The sequence below is a fragment of the Carcharodon carcharias genome, chromosome 33, assembly GCF_017639515.1.
Source record: "Carcharodon carcharias isolate sCarCar2 chromosome 33, sCarCar2.pri, whole genome shotgun sequence".
NCBI classification, from domain to species: domain Eukaryota; kingdom Metazoa; phylum Chordata; class Chondrichthyes; order Lamniformes; family Lamnidae; genus Carcharodon; species Carcharodon carcharias.
Genome location: NC_054499.1, coordinates 9,397,885 through 9,421,291, shown reverse-complemented (window position 1 = coordinate 9,421,291; position 23,407 = coordinate 9,397,885). Strand labels below are relative to the sequence as shown.

At 42.9% G+C, this 23,407-nt stretch overlaps 1 protein-coding gene across 2 annotated transcripts; it reads left to right on the top strand.

Annotated features, from left to right (window-relative positions):
• Positions 1 to 815: 815 nt before the first annotated feature.
• On the top strand, positions 816 to 23,025 carry tm4sf21b (transmembrane 4 L six family member 21b). 2 transcript variants are annotated; one of them, XM_041178973.1, is made up of 5 exons: positions 816 to 1,289; positions 10,339 to 10,404; positions 16,374 to 16,531; positions 19,075 to 19,264; positions 22,753 to 23,025. In XM_041178973.1, the coding sequence occupies exons 1-5, from the start codon at positions 1,110 to 1,112 to the stop codon at positions 22,762 to 22,764; spliced, it is 606 nt and encodes a 201-aa protein (XP_041034907.1). In that variant the 5' UTR covers positions 816 to 1,109; the 3' UTR covers positions 22,765 to 23,025. The 2 variants fall into 2 exon arrangements, with proteins under 2 accessions (XP_041034907.1, XP_041034906.1); XM_041178972.1 differs by having other exon boundaries at positions 19,063 to 19,264.
• Positions 23,026 to 23,407: the final 382 nt, after the last annotated feature.

The window sequence follows — 23,407 nt, the reverse complement described above, 5'->3', positions numbered from 1 at the left end:
TGGCAGCATCTGTGGAGAGATTGGCACCACATCCACAAACATCCACTCCCTCCACCACCGACGCACGGTAGCAGCAGTGTGTGTACCATCCACAATCACCAAGGCCCCTTCGAATGCACCTTCCAAACCCGTGACCTCTACCATCTCGAAGGACAAGGGCAGCAGATAGATGGGAACACCACCACCTGGAAGTTCCCCTCCAAGTCACACATCATCCTGACTTGAAACATATCACTGTTCCTTCACCGTCACTGGGTCAATCTCCTGGAACTCCCTCCCTAACAGCACCATGGGTGTACCTACACCACATGGGACTGAAGAGGTTCAAGAAGGCAGCTCACCACCCCCTTCTCAAGGGGCAATTAGGGATGGACAATAAATACTGACCTAGCCAGCAACGCCCACATCCCGTGAATGAACAAGCAGGAAAGAAACAAGAATTTGACGTTTCGAGTCCAGGATGACTCTTCTTCAAAGCTGATTCATTCAAGACCTTGGTAATCAGTCCTCACGATCATTCTGTCCCTGCACCATTAGCACTTTGCACCATTATTCGCAATTAGAACATCTGCAGGTTTAATAGCAGGCTTTGCAGAGGGGTGCATCATTTCCTAGCACCAGAAAATTGCACGCTCAGTCAAAGCTCTAGGCTTACCCAAGTCAAGGGAGAGTGAGTGCTTCTGATTGACTCAATACATGCAGTTCTCCACAAAACTGGGTCATGGTTCCCTCGCTGTACCATGAGCTCATTTTATCAGCAGGTTAATCATTTTGGACCAAATGAATCAATTGCTGCGTTCTGCAGTTCAAGGCTTTAGCGGCTGGCATTTGCTCTCTGGTGCTTCCTTATTGCTTGTCGACTATTTTCCCCTTCATTGGTAGACATGGCAGGAAAGCAAAGTAAACAGAGATAAGGAGAGAGAGAGAGAGAGAGAAAAAAAATCCGGCTCATTCATTGGCGATGTTGGTCAGTGACGCGCTTTAGAAATCCTGCTATTTATTGACAGGAAATGTAGCAAACAGCCTTATCACTAACTGGTCTATAAAACTTGAGAAGTCCCATCCAGGGGCCCTCACTTAACCCATCCCGTTAGCTCTGGGAGGAGAGGATGTGCACGGGAAAATGCGCCAAGTGTATTGGGGCTTCCTTGTACCCCCTTGCTTTCTGCTGCGTTATAGCCAACATCCTACTTTTCTTCCCCAACTTCGAAGTGGAATATGTGGAGGACACCAACAAATTGACACCAGAGGTCCTGTATCTAGGCGGGATTCTTGGAGGCGGAATCATGGTGAGAATTCCTTTTAGCTTCCAAAGGGGTTTTTTTTTTAACTGCACCAACCCTCTCCCTTTCCCCCTTTAAAGTTATTATCTATTAACGGATGCCTCCTGTTAATCTTAAATAATCTTCTGGCAGTCGGTAAATGTAACGTTGTGGAAATGTCGTCCATTAAAGCAGTGCCATAACCCTAAAGGGAGTGCGCCAGCGAGCAAGATAAATTGGGTGAGCTGCCTTTGTCAGGGCTTTGAGAGAGAGAGAGGTTGCCAACCCACCAGGGTTCCCCTGGAGTTTCAGAAATTAAAAGGCTGATCTCCAGGATATCGCAGTGAGTAAACCCAGGAGAAAAATCACGTGGCATTTACGTGGATTTTTTAAACTTCATTTTCATTTAGCACTTTTATTTATCCATTTGTTTTGGGGTGGAGGGTAGTAAAAAGGCTATTTGGCCGAGTGAGACGGTTGGAGGCAGAAGGACGTGTGTAACTTCCAGTCATCACTGGAATTGGCAACCCAAGTTTGGGGGCATTTATGCTTGTGGTAGCCGGGAGTTAGAGGTGGAGGGAGGGTAGGTCGGAAAATGAGTGGAGAAAGAATTGTATTTTCGAGTGGAGAGAAAATTTTGTAAGAACTCCCACGAACATGAGATGTGCTTGAGGAATGAACAGAAAGTTTTATTTCAAAATTCCAAAGAGGAAATGAGACCTTAATGTGCTCACTGATCTGCATCGACTCCCAGCCGACAATGCCTCGATGTTAAAGTCCTCATACTTTGTTTCGAAATCCCCCAGTGGCTTCACCCCTCCCCACCTCTGTAACCTCCTCCAACCCCTACAGCCCTCCGGGATCTCTGCGCTCCTTAATTCTGGCTTCTTGCACATCGCCGATTTTAATTGTTCCACCATTGGCGGCCGTGCCTTCAGCTGCCTGGGCCCCAAGCTCTGTAAATCCCTCCATACATCTCTCCCCCTCCCTACCTCACTTTCCTCTGTTAAGACACTCCTTAAAACCCTATCTCTTTGACCAAGCTTTTGGTCATCTGAGCTACATCCCCTTATATGGCCCAATGTCATTTTTTTGCTTTATAATGCTCCTGTGAAGTGCCTTGGGATATTTTATTATATGAAGGGCACTATCTAAATATTTGTTGTTGACAGCCATTAAGTGTCTACTTACTGTTATGGCGCAGCTGATGGTAAATGCTGAGTTGTTCAAATCCCACAGAGAAAATTGAAACAACTGCCACAACTTGTTTAGCAATTTGTATAAATTTCAAGGTATGTGCCTTGAATTCATAAGTAATAAGACCACCAAGTCTTATAGGTTTTTTTTACAAAATTAAATTAAACATTTATTAACAAGAAAAATGATTTTTAAGCACATATACATGTCTACAAATTACTATTATAATAACTTCTAAATCCCCTGCTTGATCTAACTCCCAGTTACACTTTCATTAAGATAACAGTAAGACTCATAGATTTTAAAAGACTCAGGTAGAGAAACATAGTACCCTGACAATCCAATTCAAAGTGAGTTTTCTTAACTTCAACACCTTATAGACAGCAGCTTGAGGCATAGATGCTGAAGGCTTTTCATACTTGTTAGATCTTAAAATGTCTGCCTTTACACACAATCTTCTTTCCTTCATACATATTTTCCCCTTTGAATGCAAATTCCCATTGTTTCACTATGTCTTTGGACTTTACCTTTCTGATAATAAAAAATTTCGCATAGTACTAAGTTTTACAGTAATCTTTGGGAAAAATAAACACTGTTTCTAAACTTCACCTGGCTAGGTGACATATTTCACTCCCTCTTTTGAAAACAATCTAGTCTTGTTTATTTAAAAATGAAAATGTTTACCTACTTAACATTTCAAACCTAGCTCATCTTCTACCATATCAAGTCCTTCAGACCAATTGTCTTTAATCCAAATAAGTCCCTCACACACATATACACACACACACACACACACACACACGTATAGACACAGATACCACTATTTTACAATATATTCCAATAAAAATTATTATATATTCCTTACATTAATTTGACTGATGCCTGTGTCAGGTGATCTGCCACGTCTGGGGAATGATATAATATTTCTACGTGAATAAGTTAAATAAAGTAACTGAGTGACCCCTAGCCATTCACACGCAGAGCATCATGTACATGCACATTCACTCAAATTGGACACCTAGGAGTGTGGCTGGAGGGCGAATGGCTTTAGGGAGCTGAAGAGAAGATTCATGAGAAAATTGCATGCTTGTTGGGTCAAGAGATTATTTTCATACAGATGTGCGTGCCCTACCCCTCAAATACACTCCTGTGGAAGCTTGTTCATTCTTTATCGCAAAGGGGATGGAGTTCTTTTTCATTCTTTCACAGGACATGGTCGTCGCTGGCTAGGCCAGCATTTTTATTGCCCATCCCTAATTGCCCTTGAGAAGGTGGAGTGAGCTGCCTTCTTGAGCCACCGCAGTCCATGTTGTGTTGGTACACCGATAGTGGGAAGGCGTTCCAGGATTTTGACCTAGCGACAGTGAAGGTATAAAAGTAGGGAAGTCTTGTTACAACTGTACAAGGCATTGGTGAGACCACACCTAGAAACTTGTATACAGTTTTGAGATCTCCTTATTTATGGAGGCAGTTCAGAAAAAGGTTCACTAGGTTGATTCCTAGGGTTGTCTTATGAGGAAAGGTTGAACAGGTTGGGCCTATACTCATTGGAGTTTCGAAGAATGAGAGGTGATCTTCTTGAAACATAAGATCCTGAAGGGACTTGACAGTGAAGACTCATGAGGGAGTCTAGAACTAGGGAGCACATTTTCAAAATCAGGGATCTCCCATTAAGACAGAGCTGAAGAGGATTTTTTTTCTCACAGAGGGTTGTTAATCTTTGGAGCAGTGGAGGCTGGGTCATCAAGGCTGAGTTAGACAGATTTTTTAATCTGTAAAGGGGTCAAGGGTTATGATGGGGGGGAGGCAGGAAAGTGGAGTTAAGGCCACTATCAGATCTAGAGTTGCCAACTCTGGTTGGATGTATTCCTGGAGATTTCATTACATGATCCCTTGTCACCAACTACCCCACCTGCTCAAATAGCCTAGCCAGGATTATACAGATCAGGCACTAGGATCAATAAATTATTATCAGCCAGTGAATAGACAGCGTTTTGGTGGCAATTACTCAAACTATAACAAATATTCTCTGTTCTTTTAGCTAAATTGAAGATTTAGCATCCACCCTGAGAAGCCGCCCTCAGAACACGTTTCAATAAGATCACCTCTCATTCTGCTAAAGTCCAATGAGTATAGATCCAACCTGTTCGGCCTTTCCTCTTAAGACAATCTCTTCATCTCCGGAAACAACCTAGCGAACCTTCTTTGAACCAGGAACCAGGAGGCTGCTGTTAACTTTATTAGTCAATTGGAGATTTGGTGGAATTCCAAGATAAATGCCAACAAAGAGTTTTGGATTAACTTTTGATTACTGTTAGGTAATTAGTGCTTTGCATTGTCCTCATCAAGCTTATTTAGCATATTAGCAGAGGAAAATCCTTGCCCAGCCTCCACCCTGTTAACATCATCAGGCAGCCTTGACCCATAGGGTCATTACAACACAGAGGGAGGCCATATTGATCCACTCAAAATTGTCCCCACCAGCAGTGACTGACCTGTAGCCACTGATACTTCACCCAAGTGTTAAACAGCTCGAAACATGCTCTCCAGGTGCAGCCAAAGGTTAGAAAAGCAGAATCTTTGCCTTGGACTATCAGGGCCTCTCACAGTTAAAACTGAGCAGGAACAAAGGTTGTCCACGGACGCCATTACACATCTGAAATTTGAGTGATCGCTGGACGAAAGATGTTTTTCTGATATTAAGGGGAACAAGTAGTGTAGATAAGGAGGAACTGGACGTCGAAGGCTGGGGACATTGAAATCACAGCTTTTGGGAGTGAAATGAGGAAACTCTTCTACACATAAAATACAAGTTTCTTCCACATATGGCAATTGGTGTTGGATCAGTTGAGAATAGGTTAGCAGGCAGGAAGCAGAAGTGGGAAGAAATGGATCTTTTTCAGAGTGGCAGGTGGTGACTAGTGGGGTTCCGCAGGGATCAGTGCTTGGGCCCCAGCTATTCACAATGTATATCAGTGATTTGGATGAGGGAACCAAATGTAATATTTCCAAGTTTGCTGACAACACAAAACTTGGTGGGAATGGGAGCGATGAGGAGGGTGTTAAAACGTTTCAAGGCAATTTAGACAGGTTGAGTGAGTGGGCAAATACATGGCAGACGCAGTATAACATGGATAAGTGTGAAGTTATCCACTTTGGTAGGAAAAACAGGATGGCAGAGTATTATTTTAACGGTGATAAATTGGGAAATGTTGACGTACAAAGGGACCTGGGTGTCCTCGTACACCAATCACTGAAAGCAAGCATGCAGGTGCAGCAAGCAGTTATGGCAGCAAATGGTATGTTGGCCTTCATTGTGAGAGGACTTGAGTACAGAAGCAAGGATGTCTTACTGCAGCTGTACAGGGCCTTGGAGAGACCAGACCTTGAGTATTGTGTGCAGGTTTGGTCTCCTTACCTAAGAAAGGATATACTTGCCATGGAGGGAGTTCAGTGAAGGTTCACCAGACTGATTCCTGGGATGGCAGGATTGTCGTATGAGGAGAGATTGGGCTGACTAGGCTTGTATTCACTGGAGTTTAGAAGAATGAGAGGGGATTTCATTAAAATATATAAAATTCTGACAAGAATGGACAGACTGGGTGCAGGGATAATGTTTCCTCTGGCTGGGGAGTTGGGGGGTGGGGGCGGTGGTCTAGAATAAGGGGTCACAGTCTCAGGATACAGGGTAAACCATTTAGGACCGAGATGAGGAGAAACTTCTTCACTCAGAAAGTGGTGAATCTGTGGAATTCTCTATCACAGGAGGCTGTGGAGGCCAAGTCACTGAATATATTTAAGAAGGAAATAGATAGATTTCCAGACTCTAAAGGTGTTAAGGGGTATGGGGAGAGAGCGGAGTTGAGGTAAAGGATCAGCCATGATCACATTGAATGGCGGAGCAGGATTGAAAGGCCAAATGACCCACTCCTGCTCCTATTTTCTATGCTTCTATGTTAATTTCAAAATTGAGATTGATAGATTTGTTAACCATAGATTTTAAGGGATATGGGGCAAAGGTGGAAATGTGTAATTAGGTTACAAATCAGTTGTGATCTGATAGAACCGGCTCGAGGGGCTGAGCGGCCTCCTCCTGTTTCTATGTTCATAGAGAAGCTGAGATTGTCCTTCTTAAGGAAGCAAGGAAGGTTAAGGGGAGATTTAATAGTGGCGTTCAAAATCATGACCAGTTTTGATAGAGCAAATAAGGAGAAACTCTTCCTCACTGCCAGGAGGGTCGGTAACCAAAGGGACACAGATTTAAGATAATTGGCAAAAGAACCAGAGTGGGAGACGAAGAGTTGCCTTTTTTTACGCAGCGAGTTGTTGCGATCTGGAACCCGCTGCTTGAGAGGGAGGTGGAAGCAGATTCAATGGGAAATTTCAAAAGGGGGATTTAGTAAATACTTGAAAAGGATGTGTTTGTAAGGCAATAAGGGAAAAGGCAGGGAGAGTGGGATGAATTGGATAGCTCTTACAGATAGCCAGCACAGGCTCCGTGGGCTGAATGGCCCTCCTGCTGTGCTGCACGATTCCATGACACTCATCTAGCAAAAAGCTTATGAAAAATATTGGTCCCACGATTGCGCGTGACAAGCAAGATTTTTTTAGTTCATCTGTGCTAAAATATTAACATTCTTATCATAAAAAAACAAATCAGTCAGTCATTGACAGCAGTAACTGCTGGTATGCAGATTTGACCCTAAGATAGCAAACTTTTGATAAACAAGTGTGTATCTTTTCACAGTTCCTTACTCACTCCAGTGGTATTTTCACCAGGAAGAGGGAAGTATTCTTATGAATAGTGTTTTGCGGCTTTTCCCAGCTATCAAGGCAGATGATGTTGTTGCAAAGATGATAATAATTACAAGCTGGAGGAGGCCTCAAACCTGTTCCACAATCCAATACGATCATGGCTGACTTTCTGCTCCAACTCCACTTTCTCGCACTAGCTCTATATTCCACACTTCTCTTCGTGTCCAAACAAAACTATCGATTTCTTGGTCCAGCAGTTCACTGGAGTTGAAGACTAACAGCAGTCGAGATACCATCTCTTCATGGTCAACATTAACATGGACCAGTTCATGTCTTAACAAAGTCTGAGCCAGTTGTCTCCAAAAATCACATGATTGTTGCTGACAATTTATGCCAAACATTCAAAATGTCACTCTAAAATACAGGAACAGAAGCGGTCAAAATTACTCATCAACATGATTTGGCTGCCCCTTAAAAGCCTTCGTCAAGTCTGATAAAATCTGAAATGCTGGAAGCAGTGACAGGCAATCATTAAAATCATAAAATAATAAAGGGATTGCACAACTGTGAACACCTCAACAATCTTGTGGCACAGTGGGTAATGTCCCTGCCTCTAAGCTAAAAGCTCTGGTCCTCTTTATTCCTACCCCAGGCTTTGATGGGCAAGGAAGGCATGTTTTTCATAATGTGGCCAAACAGGTTGACTATCAACCTATAAATTCTTCCAGGATGCCTATAGCAGGCAGTAAGAGTGAAAGAGTCTCATGCTTGATGTGATCCTCAAGCTGTGGTGACCTGTTCCAGGGAAAAAGCTAGCTAGGAAACAACATGTGTGCTTTGTCTGCCTCATGTGTTATTCAACACAGGAAAGCCTCTATGCATAAAAATAACAATATGTTGTAAAATACAGAATAACTGAATAAAACTGAAAGGTATTGTGTATTAAAGTCCGTAGATCATATGTTTTCAGGTTGAGTTTGTCAAATCCTCAATCATTTACATTCTATTCATAAGCTTTATAAAGTAGAGGATTGGGCTAGCTCGTAATCTATTCGTTCCATATCTTATTTTCTCCTCACTCCCATCGCACGCTTACTTTCATGTGGAGAGAGAAACAGAGTTAACATGCCAGGCCAATGACTTTTTCTCCAGAACTGAGGAAAAGTTAAAGATGGTTCAATTGAGGCATTCAAAAGCGAATTAAACTTACGTGAAAAGGAAGAGTGTGCGGGGTTACGGGGAGAAAGCGTGGAAATGGCACTAGGTGAATCCTTTAAGCGGGTACAAAGGGGAAAAGACAGGAGGAAAGAACAAAAGAGGAGGACTTTGATGGGGTGGAAGGAAGGAATGATTAAATGACAAAGGGGATGATGGCGCAAGGCAAAAACTGGGTGATAGGCTCCCAACTTGGAGACCATTTTGGGGTAAGAAGACCTACAGTATCTCATCCATTTTTCAGTGTTAACAATAAGGGTCAGAAGACTTGGAAGGGGCACTAAAGCATACCAGTTGCATTCCAGATAACCTGGGGCTAGAGGATAGAGTTGGACCCTAATCTTTAAAGGCGTTTAAGCTTTTATTTCCAGAGATGGGCGTTACAAGCATGGTCCTCCAAACCCAACAATCATAGTTTCCATCTGCTCCTACGAATAAGTGAATCTCCATTGGATGATCACCACCTAAATACAATAAAACACTTGGTGAATATCCAGTTAACAGAGCAGGGCCCAAATCTACCCTAACCCTAAAGTCCAACATGTGTATACCTGTAGGCTAGCAATGAAAGAGGGCTCTTGTTGGCAAGATCCACCCTGCAAAGGAGATGCTCTTGCGCGAGAAGTTTTAGTTATGAGACTGGAGCCGATAGGAACAGATACGGTGAAGTAAGTGGAGATCCGATATGAGTATGCGAGATTATAAAGAATTTTACTAAGATAAACAAGACACCAGTGTGGATCATGAAATTAAAAACAGAAAATGCTGGAAAAACTCAGCAGGTCTGGCAGCATCTGTAGAGAGAGAAACAGAGTTAACGTTTTGAGTCCGTATGACTCTAGAGTCACATGGACTAGAAACGTTGTGGAGAGAGAAACAGGGTTAACTTTTCAAGTCTGATTGACTCTAGAATCATATGGACTCGGAACGTTAAGTCTGGTTCTCTTTCCACAGATGATGCCAGACCTGCTGAGTTTTTCTAGCATTTTCTGTTTTATTTCAGATTTCCAGCATCCGCAGTATTTTGCTTTTATACCAGTGTGGACCAGATGAATCAAATCTTTGCTCCTCATCCTATGTAAAACAGAGAGAGGCTAAGGAGATTATTTTTCCACAGAGGGTTGTTGGGAATATCCCACAGAAACAAGGGAGAAGTGGAAAGTGAAAGGGAAATATGTTTAAAAAGGAAAACATAATGGAAAGGACGTGGAAAATATAGATATGTACTCCGCAAACGAAAGATACAAGCCTTGCACCATTTTTTAATTATCCGGGAGCTTGGGGAGCCTATAATTCTCTATTGCTTTCTCCCCAGAAACACCTTGGCCAATCAGCGTTGACTTTTCAACCAATCAGCACCTTTTTCTCCTGAAGTATAAATTGTGGTGATCATTTGAAATTTGGAATTCTTGCATTTGTCCTGATGAGGTGATGGCATGGTGGTATTGTTACTAGACTAGTAACCCAGAAACCCAGGGTAATGCTCTGAGGACCTGGGTTCAAATCCCACCATGGCAGATGGTGGAATTTTAATTCAATGAAAACCTGGAATTAAAAAGTCTAATAGTGACCATGAAACCATTGTAAAAGCCCATCTTTAGGGAAGGAAATCAACCCTCCTTACCTACATGTGACTCCAGATCCACAGCAATGCAATTGGCTCTTAAATGACCTCCCAACAAGGGGCAATTGGAGATGGACAATAAATGCTGACATAGTCAGTGAATTAAAAAAAGCTTCAGCAACATATCTCTCCTTTCATCGAGGCTCAAGGTGTGGGAAATGTTTTAGGGAGCCATCACAGATATGATGAGGTCAAACTGCTCCATTTGTGATTCTTTAGGCATTGTTTTCTTAAAGACAATCTTGAGTATTTTAATTGCCTTTTCTTAATCATTACTTCCAACAGATCTTGTTTCCAGCGATACACATCCATGCGACTGGTAATGGAGGCTGCTGTACCAATAGATGTGGGGTGAGTTTCTGTGATTCCGGATTCTGTTTGTTGGAATACCGTGCGCAGTTCTGGTCACCTGATTATAAAAAGGATATAGGTGCACTGGAGAAGGTGGGGGAGAAAAAGGGATTCCCAAGGATAATACCAGAACTGAGAAGAGATACTTATCAGGAGAGACTGAACAGGCTGGAGTTTTTTTCTCTGGCTGATGGAGTGACCTGATAGAGGGCTTTAAAACTATGAATGGGTTCAACAGGGTAGATGTAGAGAAGATGTTTCTACTTATGGAGGAGACCAGAACCAGGAGTCTATGAATATAAGATCGTCACTAATAAATCAAATCAGGAATTCAGGAGAAACTTCTTTGCCCAGAGAGGATGCTGTAAGTTTTTTTTCGATATACCTTCTCTAGGACTTTTTACTTTGTTCTGAGTCCCAGCCAGACTGGGACAGAATTCTAATAAAATAATTTAAGATAAGGCAACTTAATCAGCTAAATCCTTAGATCTTTAAGGTTCCAATGAGACTTAGGCCCACAGGGTAAACCCAGATAGTGAACTCAAAGGAGTTTATTTAAAGAGAAGTATAAATTAGTACAAAGTACAGTGTGCTAAGAATTACACAACCAATTTAAGATTGTTAGCTGGGGTCACAACGTAGTTCACGTATACTTGTTGGAAGCTACATATATTCATATGCAGGGACCTCTCCTCTGCAGGCAAAAGGAACATGTCTAGGCATTGCACCTTTTCTGATTAAACAAAAGCGTGGGGGCCAATAGTTCCCTGGTGCATTTGCCATGGCAACATCTGAACCAATCAGAGCCAACCTGCCAACTAATCATACAGTATAAATTGTTGTTCTGTTTGAAACTTGGCATTCTTGCATCTGTTCTGATGAGTGCAAGACAAAAACTTCATCAGCATGTTTCTTTTTCTCAGGAATAGTACAGAGTTATAACACACAATTATCGAGTTTTAGGCCTTCAGTCAGATCAAAATTAATTTACTACTTTCTATATGTATTTTAATAAAATACCTCAAAAATATAAGTATACTTATCACATTCGACAGTCTTTTGTGACTTTCAGTGATTGATCAGGCCCTCAAAATCCCCTTCCTTCGTTCGAACAGGTATCCCTGTCAGACCATGGCTAGCAAAGTTATTGATTAAAAACCGGAGTTTAATATCGCCAACGAAGAAACAAAGTCCCTCCCTCTCCACTTGGTAAAGGAGTTCTTGTTGTTTCATAATTGGCTGACATACTCTTCAGTTTAGCCTAATTGGGTTTTGGCCTATGTATGTAATTAATCGCGATCGTGGACTTTTTAATGCGTTGTTCTTAATCTGATTTTGAACACACCTTTTCTATCATTTGTACAAACTTTAGTTTCGAGGATGGTCACTGTCCTTTTATCTCATTATTGATGCGTTCTTTGCTGCCATTTTGTGTTTGCAGATTCTAACCTAACGTGTGTAAGAAGGCTTTAGATTAATCCTTAACATAAAACACTTTACAAAAAACATTTCTCATATAAATCTGCGTGAGAGTTTGACGCCTGTCCTTAAAATAGAACTAATGATTATTGTAAATCCTTCAAACATATAACTGAAGCTTAAATAATCTGAAATAAAAACAGAAAATGCTGGAAAAACTCAGCAGGTCTGTTGACTGGACAGTTGGAGAGAGAAACAGGATTAATGTTTTGAATATGGTTACTGGTATACGTATCCTTTACTGGCAAAGTACATGTAATTTGCTGAATTTAACAGAAGTTTATATCGTTTTTCAAAATTGCAGTAAATGTTTTAAAAGAAGATATTTGAAGGAGTTTTAATTTCCCAGAGTGGTATTGTTGCTGGACTAGTATTCCAGAGACCCAAGGTAACGCTCTGGGGACCTGGGTTCGAATCCTGCCACAGCAGCTGATGGAATTTAATTCAGTAAAAACCTGGAATTAAAAGATGACCATGAAACCATTGTTGTAAAAACCCACCTGGTTCACTAATGTCCTTCAGGGTTCCTTACCCAGTCTGGCCTACATGTGACACCAGGCCCGCAACAAGGTGGTTGACTCTTAAATGCCCTCTGAACAAGGGCATTTAGGGATGGGCAATAAATGCTGGCCTGGACAGCAATGCCCACATCCCTATGAATGTTGAATGAATGGAGACAAAAACAGTTCGGACCAGTACTCTTCTTTCCCAGTTTTTACTGGTGGTCTATTTTAAGGTATACAAGACCAGTTCGGACCAATACTCTTATTTCCCAGTTTTTATGGGTGTTCCATTATAAGGTATACAAGACCAGTTCAGACTAGTACTCTTATTTCCCAGTTTTTATGGGTGTTCCATTATAAGGTATACAAGACCAGTTCGGACCAGTACTCTTATTTCCCAGTTTTTACAGGTGTTCCATTATAAGGTATACAAGACCAGTTCGGACCAGTGCTCTTATTTCCCAGTTTTTACTGGCGTTCCATTTTAAGGTATACAGGACCAGTTCGGACCAGTACTCTTATTTCCCGGTTTTTACTGTTTTTTCCCCCTCTGGGTTAGCCAAGCCTTTTAAAAGAACTATTGATTTATCTAAAGTCTTCAATTAAAATTAATTGAGCTGAACTATATTAGAGTTGATCTGTTGCAGGCTTGCCTAACGCTTGTCAGTATAACGATATATGAAATGGTTGCTCTCAGGAAACCACATGTTACTTCTAAGATGGCTTCCTTTGGCCCTGTTAGCTTATTCAGTAAGTTTGGTCAAAGAAAGGTTGTCTTTTTTTTACTAAAAATCACCATCTAAGCTCACTTACAATGTGGAACATGATACTACAGGGGGTAGGTGAGATGAATAACACAATACCAGAAATCACAGAATCACAGAATCACACAGTGCAGAAGAGGCCCTTCGGCCCATCGAGTCTGCACCGACACGTGAGAAACGCCTGACCTACCTCCCTAATCCCATTTACCAGCACTTGGCCCATAGCCTCGAATGTTATGACGTGCTCATCCAGGTACTTTTTAAAGGATGTGAGGCTAACCCGCCTCCACCACCCTCCCAGGCAGCGCATTCCAGACCGAAATGTTAGGTTACACCTATCAGGAGAGAACGAACAAGCCGGGGGGCTCTTTTCTCTTCATAGGGAGGTCGAGGAGCAATCTAACAGAGGCATTTAAAATGATGAAAAGTGTTGATACGGTTGAACCAGAGATACCGGGCCGGATTGTTCACACCCCTCCCGCTCCCGCGATCTTCCAGTCCCGTCGCAAGTCAATGGACTCCTGGCTGGGGCGCCGCCTCATCCCACAGCGGGTCCCACCTGTGACAGGGCCGGAAAATCCCAGCCCATGTTTCCTCTTGCGGGGAAGAGCAAAACTAGAGACCACGAATATCAGATAGTCGCTAATAAATCCAATAAGGAATTCAGAAGAAACTTCGGTCCCAGATGTTAATGAGAGTGTGAAACTCGCTACCAAAGAAAGTGGTTGAAGCGAATAGTCCAGATGCATTTAAGGGGATCTGGATAAACACATGAGGAGGAAAGGAATAGAAGAAATGCTGATGGGGTGAGATGAAGGGGAGTTGGGAGGAAGCTTGTGTGGAGCATAAACACCAGTTGGGTTGAATGGGTCAGGCTCTTTCTGTGCTACATAATTCCCTATATATTTTTATTAGTTAAATAACAAAATGCATAAAGTAAATACGTTCTATGTATTAACCATTAGCTGAATCCAAGAGGTGAGGTGAGAGTGATTGCCCTTGACATCAAGGCAGCATTTGACCTAGTGCAGCATCAAGGAGCCCTAGCAAAATTTAAGTTAATGGGAATCGAGGAAAACTCTCTGCTAGTTGGAGTCATTCCTAGCACAAAGGAAGATGGGAAGATGGTTGTAGTTGTTGGAGGTCAATCATCTCAGTTCCATGACGTCACTGCCGGAGTTCCTCAGGGCAGTGTTCTCAGCTCAACTATCTTCAGCTGCTTCATCAATGACCTTCCTTCAAACATAAAGTCAGAAATGGTGATGTTTACTGATGATTACACAATGTTCAGCACCATTCGTGACTCCTCAGATACTGAAATAGTCCATGTCCAAATGCAGCAAGACCAAGACAATGGTCTTGGGCTGATATTATGATATAACCGATAAAGGCTGAGCTGCTCAAATCACAGAGGGAAACGTAAAACAACTGTCATAATCCATTTTTGCAATTTGTATGTTTCAAGATGCAGGCTTTGAATTCAGTAGTAATAAGACCACTAATAAGGGTTTTCTTATATAAAACTAAATTAAACATTTATTAATTTAACAACAAATTAAACACATACACTTGTCTACAAATTACTACCATAATAACTTTTAGACAAATCCCCAAATTAATGACTCCCAGGTAAATCTTCACCAAGGCAACAATAACCTATAGACTTTAAACAGACACCAGGCAAAGCACATTTGACCTTCGAGGTTCCTTGCAATTTGGTTCCTTTACAGACACAGTTGTAGGGCTTACAGTCTGGTAAATGCTTTACAGATACAAACTCCTTTTTGTTTATACCTAGCTTTTCCTTTGAATGTAAATTTTCCATTGTATCACCAGACTTTTAACGTTACATCTCCTAACAATAATATTTTCATCCTGCTAATTTTATTAGTAATATAAACACTTTGCTTGGTGTCTCCCAGCTAGGTGCAAGATTTTACTCCCACTCTTGAAGGCTTTATTCAACAAATGCAAATTTACACTTTACCTTCTATCCTCGATACATTTATCTAATTAACATCTCGAAACTACTATACATCAAAGCACCCAGGCTAATGGTTTTAATCCAATTAAGGCACACACACACACATACACATACATACACCACAAAACTCTATTTTAAAAAATAATTTTCAATAATATTATAGACATTAATCTCTTCATGACAGTTGATATGTGGCAAGTAACATTTGTGCCACACAAGTGCCAGGCAATGACCATCTCCAACAAGAGAGAATCTAACATCTCCCCTTGATATTCAATGGCATTATCATTGCTGAATCACCCATTACCAACACCCTGAAACCAAACTGGACCAGCCATATAAATACTGTGGCTACAAGAGCAGGTCAGAGGCTGGGAATCCTGTGGTGAGTAGCTCACCTCCTAATTCCCCAAAGCCTATCCACCATCTACAAGGCACAAGTCAGGAGTGTGATGGAATACTCCCCACTTGCCTGGATGAGTGTGGCTCCCACCACACTCAAGAAACTCGACACCATCCAGGACAAAGCAGCCTCCTTGATCAGTACCCCATCCACCACCTTAAAAATTCACTCCGTCCACCACTGATGCTCAGTAGCAGCAGCGTGTGTACCATCTACAAGATGCACTGCAGGAATTCACCAAGGGTACTTTGACAGCACCTTCCAAAACCACGACCTCTACCACCTAAAAGGACAAGGGCAGTAGATGCTTGGGAACTCTACCATACAGCTGTTTGTTGAAAGCATGTGGGGTGAATCGAATTGGCTGAAGGCTGGCATTGAAATGCTTGGTGACCTCAGGAGGAGACCAAGGTGGATCAAGTGGTTACAAATGCTTCAGCCTTGTCAATTACTCACAGGATGAAACCGATGAGGACTCCGAAGTTCCCAGCAACATCTCCCTCACCACAGTGGCTCTGACAGTATTGGCCCCCTGACCACCCTCTCTGCCCGTCACCCAGAAAGTGCAGACCATAGATCGTGCCTGTGCATGAGCGTTGTGCAAAAGGAACTTAGCCCTGGAATTTGGGCACAGAATCAGGGCAATCAGCTATATTAGAAATTGTTGCTTGTCGAAAACAAACCTGGCTTCTGTAAAAAGAGTTGCGTTGCAAATTAAAATGTGAACAAAATGATGTACATTTATTCGTAATGTGCACACACAGGTGAGCCTTTGCGCTGAAATCGTCAGTAACCTCTGAATGTTCTAACAAACCTGTATCCTGACAATCTTTCAGATGTTCCTCTCCATAATCTTTGCTGCTTTGGGAGTCGTGGGTTCAGGGTACTGCCTGGCTACTTCATCACTGGGCTTGGTGAATGGACCAATGTGTGTTGATGGAACAGGGAATTGGACGAGACCTTTCCTCACTGACTTTGAAGACTTAGAGGGGAAGTAAGACCCGCAAACATATACATCCTGCCTTTGCCGGGTGGGGATTTCCAGACTCGCATTCCGACACTCCACGGTTGTTGTTTGCACTCAGCATGGTGTATGAGTTGGTGAAGCTCTGTAACCACTTAGTCACAAGGTTGTAGGTACAGTTCTCAGTCCGGGGGAGTGCTGCACTGGTGGAGGATAAGAAGTCAAACCGAGGCCCCCATTGCGCTCTCAGGTGGGCACAATAAGATCCCACAACCATTATTTCGAAGAAGAGCAGTGGATTTCCCACCCCCCGCCCCCCACTATCTATAGTAGGCAGTAAGAGTGGGAGAGTCTCCTGGTCAGCCATGCTTGATGTGACCTTCAAGCTGTGGTGACTGGCTAGTAACCTGTTCCAGGAAAAAGCTAGCTATGGAAACAACATGTGTGCTTTGTCTGCCTTAAGTGTCATTAAACATTCAATATTTATCTCTCATCTAGCAATGCTTACAACCAAATTTGTTCATTATTGCATTCCAGTTTGTAGAAGCTTACTATTGACTGCTGCGCTCCCTCCATTATCTCAACAGTGACTACACTTTAAATGCATTCATGGATTATAAAGCTTTTTGGGGCATTCTGAAGACATGGAAAGCACTGTATACGTGCATGTTTCTTTTATAAGATGATATTTTATCCAGAAACTGAACTGGACCAGCCATATCAATACTGTGGCTACAAAAGCAGGTCAGAGGCTAGGAATCCTGCAACGAGTAACTCACCTCCTGACTCCCCAAAGTCTGTCCACCAACTACAAGGCACAAGTCATGAGTGTGATGGAATAGTCCCCACTTGCTTGGATGAGTGCAGCTCCCACAACACTCAAGAAGCTCAACACCATCCAGGACAAAGCAGGCCCGCTTGATTGACACCACATCCACAAACTTTCACTCCCTCCACCACCAACGCACAGTAGCAGCAGTGTGTACCATCTACAAGATGCACTGGAGGAATTTACCAAGGCTCCTTCGACAACACCTTCCAAACCCACGACCTCTACCATCTAGAAGGACAAGGGCAGGTGATACATGGGAATACCACCACCTGAAAGTTCCCCTCCAAGTCACTTACCATCCTGACTTGGAAATATATCGCCGCTCCTTCACTGTCGCTGGGTCAAAGTCCTGGAACTCCCTTCCTAACAGCGCGGTGGGTGTACCTACACCACATGGACTGCAGCAGTCCAAGAAGGCAGCTCACCACCACCTTCTGAAAGGCAGCTAGGGATGGGCAATAAATGCTGGCCCAGCCAGTGAAGCCCACATCCCATGAATGAATAATTTAAAAAAAATTGATATGACATTATGATATTTTAATAGGAGTGTATATTGATGATTATTAACAGAAATACTCAGCAGGTCAGGCAGCCTTTGTGGTCGATGACCTCCTGTCAGCAGTTCTGGGAGTCCTTAAGGGGAATCTATAAGGAAAGGCCATAAAATATAGCATAGTCACCAATAAATCCAATAGGAGCTTCAGGAGAAACTTCCTTACTAAGGTAAGGCAAGAGTAGTGTGACAGCGGAGACAAAACAGGATAGGTGGGATGAGCAGGGGTAGAATCAGAGAATCACAGAAAGTTAACGGCACAGAAAGAGGCCACTCGGCCCATCGTGTCTTCTCTGGCCAGAAAACGAGCCCCCAGCCTAATCCCAATTTCCAGCATTTGGTCCATAGCCATGCAGGTTACGGCACCTGAGGTGCAGATCCAGAAAACCTTTTAAATGAGTTGAGGGTTTCTGCCTCTACTGGCCTTTCAGGCAGTGAGTTCCAGACCCCCACAACCCTCTGGGTGAAAACATTTTTCCTCATCTCCCCTCGAATCTTTCTACCAATTACTTTAAATCTGTGCTCCCTAGCCACTGACTAAAGTAAACAGGCCCTTCCCATCCACTCTATCCAGGACCCTCGCAATTTTGTACATCTCAACCAAATCTCCCCTCAGCCTCCTCTGTTCCAAGGAGAACAACCCCAGCCTATCCAATCTTTAGGGGCAAGGACTAGCTGAAGAGAGGGAGGCATGATGAGGAGGGAAAAGGGGAAGAGAGAGAAAGAAAGATCAGGAGAAAGCCAAGCCTGGGTCAATGTTGAGGGTCAAAGCCAAGTCAATGGTACGTCTGCATTTATTAAAGCATAGCTAAGCTATTCCACTTTGACAAAAGTGCCCGGGGTGTTGACAATAATTGAACGAATATTCCTTTTCCCTATTTACCTGAATGGAACTTGCTATCACTTGAGGTGAATCACATAGATGTGTTTAAGGGGAAACTAGATAAACTAGAAAGGAATAGAAGGTTATGTTGATAGGGCAAGATAAAGAGGGGATGGGAGGAGGCTTGTGTGGAGCATAAACACCAGCACAAACCTGTTGAGCTAAATATGATGTAACATAATGTATTGTTCTCATTTTCTGTACCCTTTAGACGATCACGTTATTTGCTTTAACTTTTCAATTTCCACTAATTTCCTGCAAGGGAGCATTTCCTAACATTATCTCATGTGTAGTTTCTCCATCAGTGAGGAAAATTATCTCTTCCATTACGAATTGTGGGACAAGTGCCATCGGCCGAAAGATGTGATCCTCTTCAATGTGGTCCTCTTCGCCTTGCTGATAGGCTGCAGCCTCATTGAGCTGGTGCTGTGCCTGCTTCAGATGATCAACGGTCTCTTTGGGTGCATCTGTGGGACTTGTGGGAAAAGGAGAGCGGTGAGTCCTAGATTTTAACATCGGCGTTTCTGCATTGACTGGGGAGCAGTTGCCTATTGGGCTGATGTGGTGTCACTCCAGGTGCACACGTGGTGCCTGGCTGGTTCACACCAGCGTACAGCAGCCTTGCTTCTTGAACAGGTCGGTGGGCACGTGAAGTTGATGAGAGGATGTTTTAAGTTGGACCACACCTGGAGTACTGTGCTTGGTAAAGCGTCTTGTAGTGGAACATGCTGCTGCCACTGTGCGTTGGTGTGAAGAGGAAGAAAGGGTGGGGTGAGATGAAGACGCTCGTGTGGAGCAGAAACACCAGCATGAACCTATTGAGCTAAATACAATGCAACATTGTTCTTGCTCTCTCCTCCTCTTCTCCCTCCTCTCCATGCCTCTCTCCTAAAGATTGGATAGGCTGGGGTTGTTCTCCTTGGAACAGAGGAGGCTGAGGGGAGATTTGATTGAGATGTACAAAATTGTGAGGGGCCTGGATAGAGTGGATGGGAAGGTTCAGCAGAAAGGTTCAGTGACTAGCTGGCTTAGACTTAAAGTGATTTGTAGGAAGATTAGAGGGGAGATGAGGAAACATTTTCCTAAGTTCACTTGGGAAGCATATATTCATCTTGGAGAGAGTGCAGCACAGATTTATCAGAATGATACCTGAATTCCAAGGTTAAATTACGAGGACAGGTTACACAAGCTAGTATCTTTTCCCTAGCAATTTAGAAGATTAAGGGATGAATTAATCAAAGAATTATCAAGAATACTGATAGTTAGAAAATATTTCCACTGGCTGGGGAGTCTAGGTCTAAGGAACTTAGCCTAAAAAATAGAGGCAGACCTTTCAGGAGTGAAATGAGGAAACACTTCTACATGCAAAGGGTGGTAGAAGTTTGGAACTCTCTTCCACAAATGACAATTGATGCTGGATCAATTGTTGATTTTAAAATGGATAGATTTTTTATTATCCAAAGGTTTTAAGGGACATGGTGCAAATGTGGGTATATGGAGTTAGGTCATAGGTCAGCCATGATCTCATTGAATGGCAGTACAGGCTCAGGGGTCTGACTGACCTCTTCCTGTCACAAACAAATCTGGAAAAAAATCTCATTAAGGGCATTGAAAACATTGTGGGGTTTGAACCCTTTCACTTATTAGTTATGACAATATATCTAATAGCCATGATTAATCTAATTGGATAGCAAAGAGCTTGCTCCTTTTCCAATTGGCTGTGGGATGGCATGTGCCTGGAGGATGCGCCAGTGGCGGGCTTGAAGTGGAAAGTCATGTGTTGAAACCTCCGCAACAACACCCAATTCGAGTTGGCAACCTTAAATCGGCATGTGGTTATCCAATCAGCATCAATATGGAGATGATCGTGCCCTTTATTACACAGTTTCATTGAATATGTTCAGTTCTTATGTTCATGGAACACTGCACCCATTTCTGGGGACCGCACTTTAGGAAGGATGTAGAGGCATTAGAGAGAGTGCAGATTCACAAGAATGGTTCCAAGGATGAGGAACTTCAGTTATGTGGATGGAAACATAGGCCCATTCGACTCAACGAGCCTGCTCCGCTATTCAAACAGATCGTAGATGATCATCTACCTCAATGCCATTTTTCCCACTATCTCCATATCCCTTGATGTCATTAGCATCCAGAAATCTATCAATTTCTGTCTTGAACATGTTCAGTGATTGAACTTCCACAGCCCTCTGGGGTAAAGAATTCCAAAGATTCACCACCCTCCGAGTGAAGAAATTCCTCCTCACCTTAGTCGTAAATGGCCTATCCCTTATTCTGAGACTGTGTCCCCTAGTTCTAGACTCACCAGCCAGGGGAAACATCCTGACCACACCTACCCTGTCACGCCCTGTAAGAATTTTGTAAGTTTCAAAGAGATCACATCTCATTCTTTGAAACTCTAGAACATACAGGCCCAGTCTCCTTACTCTCACTTCATAAGACAATCCCACCATCCCAGGGATTAGTTTGGTGAACCTCCGTTCACTCCCTCTGTGACAAGTATATCATTCCTTAGATAAGGAGACCAAAACTGTACACAGTACTCCAGATGCAGTCTCACCAAGGCTCTATACAATTTCAGCAAGACATCTTTACTCCTGGACTCAAATCTCCTTGTGATGAAGACCAACATACCATTTGTCTTCCTAATTGCTTGCTGCAGTCATGAACAAAGACACCCAGGTCCCTTTGGACATCAGCTCTTTCCAACCTCTCACCATTTAAGAAGCATCCTGCCTTTCAGTTTTTTTCTACCAAACTGGATAACTTCACATTTATTCACATTTTATTCCATCTGCCATGTTCTCGCCCATTCACTCAGTCTGTCCAAGTCCCCTTGAAGCCCCCCTTGCATCCTCCTTACAACTTACATTCCAACCTAGTTTTGCATCATCAGCAAATTTGGAAATATCTCATTAGGTGAACAGATTGGAGAAGTTGGGACTGTTTTCCTTGGAGAAGAGAAGGCCAACAGCAGATTTGATAGAGATGTTCAAAATCATGAGGGATTTGGGCACAGTAAATAGGGAGAAGCCGTTCCCATTGGTGGAAGGTTCAAGAACCAGGGGGCACAGATATAAGGTACAAAACAAAAACAGAATTACCTGGAAAAACTCAGCAGGTCTGGCAGCATCGGCGGAGAAGAAAAGAGTTGATGTTTCGAGTCCTCATGACCCTTCAACAGAACTAGGTGAATCCAAGGAGAGGGGTGAAATATAAGCTGGTTTAAGGTGTGTGTTGTGGGGGGGGGCGGTGGGTTGGGTGGGGGGAGAGAAGTGGAGGGGGGTGGTGTGGTTGTAGGGACAAACAAGCAGTGATAGAAGCAGATCATCAAAAGATGTCACAGACAACAGAACAAAAGAACACATAGGTGTTAAAGTTGGTGATATTATCTAAACGAATGTGCTAATTAAGAATGGATGGTAGGGCACTCAAGGTATAGCTCTAGTGGGGGTGGGGGGAGCATAAAAGATTTAAAAATATTTAAAAATAATGGAAATAGGTGGGAAAAGAAAAAATCTATATAATTTATTGGAAAAAACAAAAGGAAGGGGGAAGAAACAGAAAGGAGGTGGGGATGGAGGAGGGAGTTCAAGACCTAAAGTTGTTGAATTCAATATTCAGTTCGGAAGGCTGTAAAGTCCCTAGTCGGAAGATGAGGTGTTGTTCCTCCAGTTTGCGTTGGGCTTCACTGGAACAATGCAGCACAGATTGACAAAGGGAAGCAATGAGGAGAAACTTATTCACACAGGGAGTGGTTAGAATCTGGAGAGCACTGCCTGAGAGTTTGGTGGAGGCAGCTTTTAATTGTGGCTTTCAAAAGAGAATTGTATCATTATGTGAAGAGGATATAAAGTTCAGGGCTAAGTAGGAGTGGGACTAGGTGAATTGTTCTTGCCAGCGTTGATGGGCTGAATGGCCTCATTCTCTGCTGTAACTATTCTACCATTCTAATCTATTTACAGAACCCTGTGTAACACAAGCCGGATCAAAAAAGCAGTGCACTGTTTTGCCACCGATAAAAGTCATGAAGTCAAATCACACAGAACTTCTTGCAAGAAAAATAATTTATCTTCGTCTTAAACATGGTTTCCCAAGCTTTCCTTCACTGCAAGTCCCCTCCTTCCCTGCACAGCCTGTTCTTAATGTATCGTGATTCATATTGTGCAAACTGCCGAAAAATGCTTATAATAATGGAGCAATCCGATAATAAAGCAAGGATCCTGATGTTTGGCTGAGGTCTTGAATTTGCGTGACTTTATTTCACATTCAGGCTGGGGTTTTCCGGCCTTGTCATAGGGGAACCCGCCATGGGAGATTCAACAGCCCAGCCAAAAGTCCATTTTCGGTGGGACCAGAGGGTCCCAGTGACGGGCAGGGATGGAAAGTCCCACCCCCCCCACTTTAGCCTTTGATGAAGGACATTAGTCCTGGCTCAGAATACATAGTCGCTAGCCTCACGTACTCCCAAATCAGGCCCAGCACTAATTGTGTGCGTCAGTTCAAATCCAATTGGGTAAAAATTGGCTGCTGTGTTTCCTACCTTACAACAGCTACTACACTTCGTGAAATAAATGCTTCTTTGGCTGTAATGCCACCAAGGGCAGAATTTTCCCGTTC

Bases quoted from the DNA above. Each gene is read 5' to 3' on its own strand.
- tm4sf21b (XM_041178972.1), top strand. From the start codon at position 1,110: ATGTGCACGGGAAAATGCGCCAAGTGTATTGGGGCTTCCTTGTACCCC. The intron at 10,405-16,373 runs GTGAGTTTCTGT...ACAATCTTTCAG, and splicing joins GCTGTACCAATAGATGTGGG to ATGTTCCTCTCCATAATCTT. The intron at 16,532-19,062 runs GTAAGACCCGCA...TCTCATGTGTAG, and splicing joins TTTGAAGACTTAGAGGGGAA to TTTCTCCATCAGTGAGGAAA.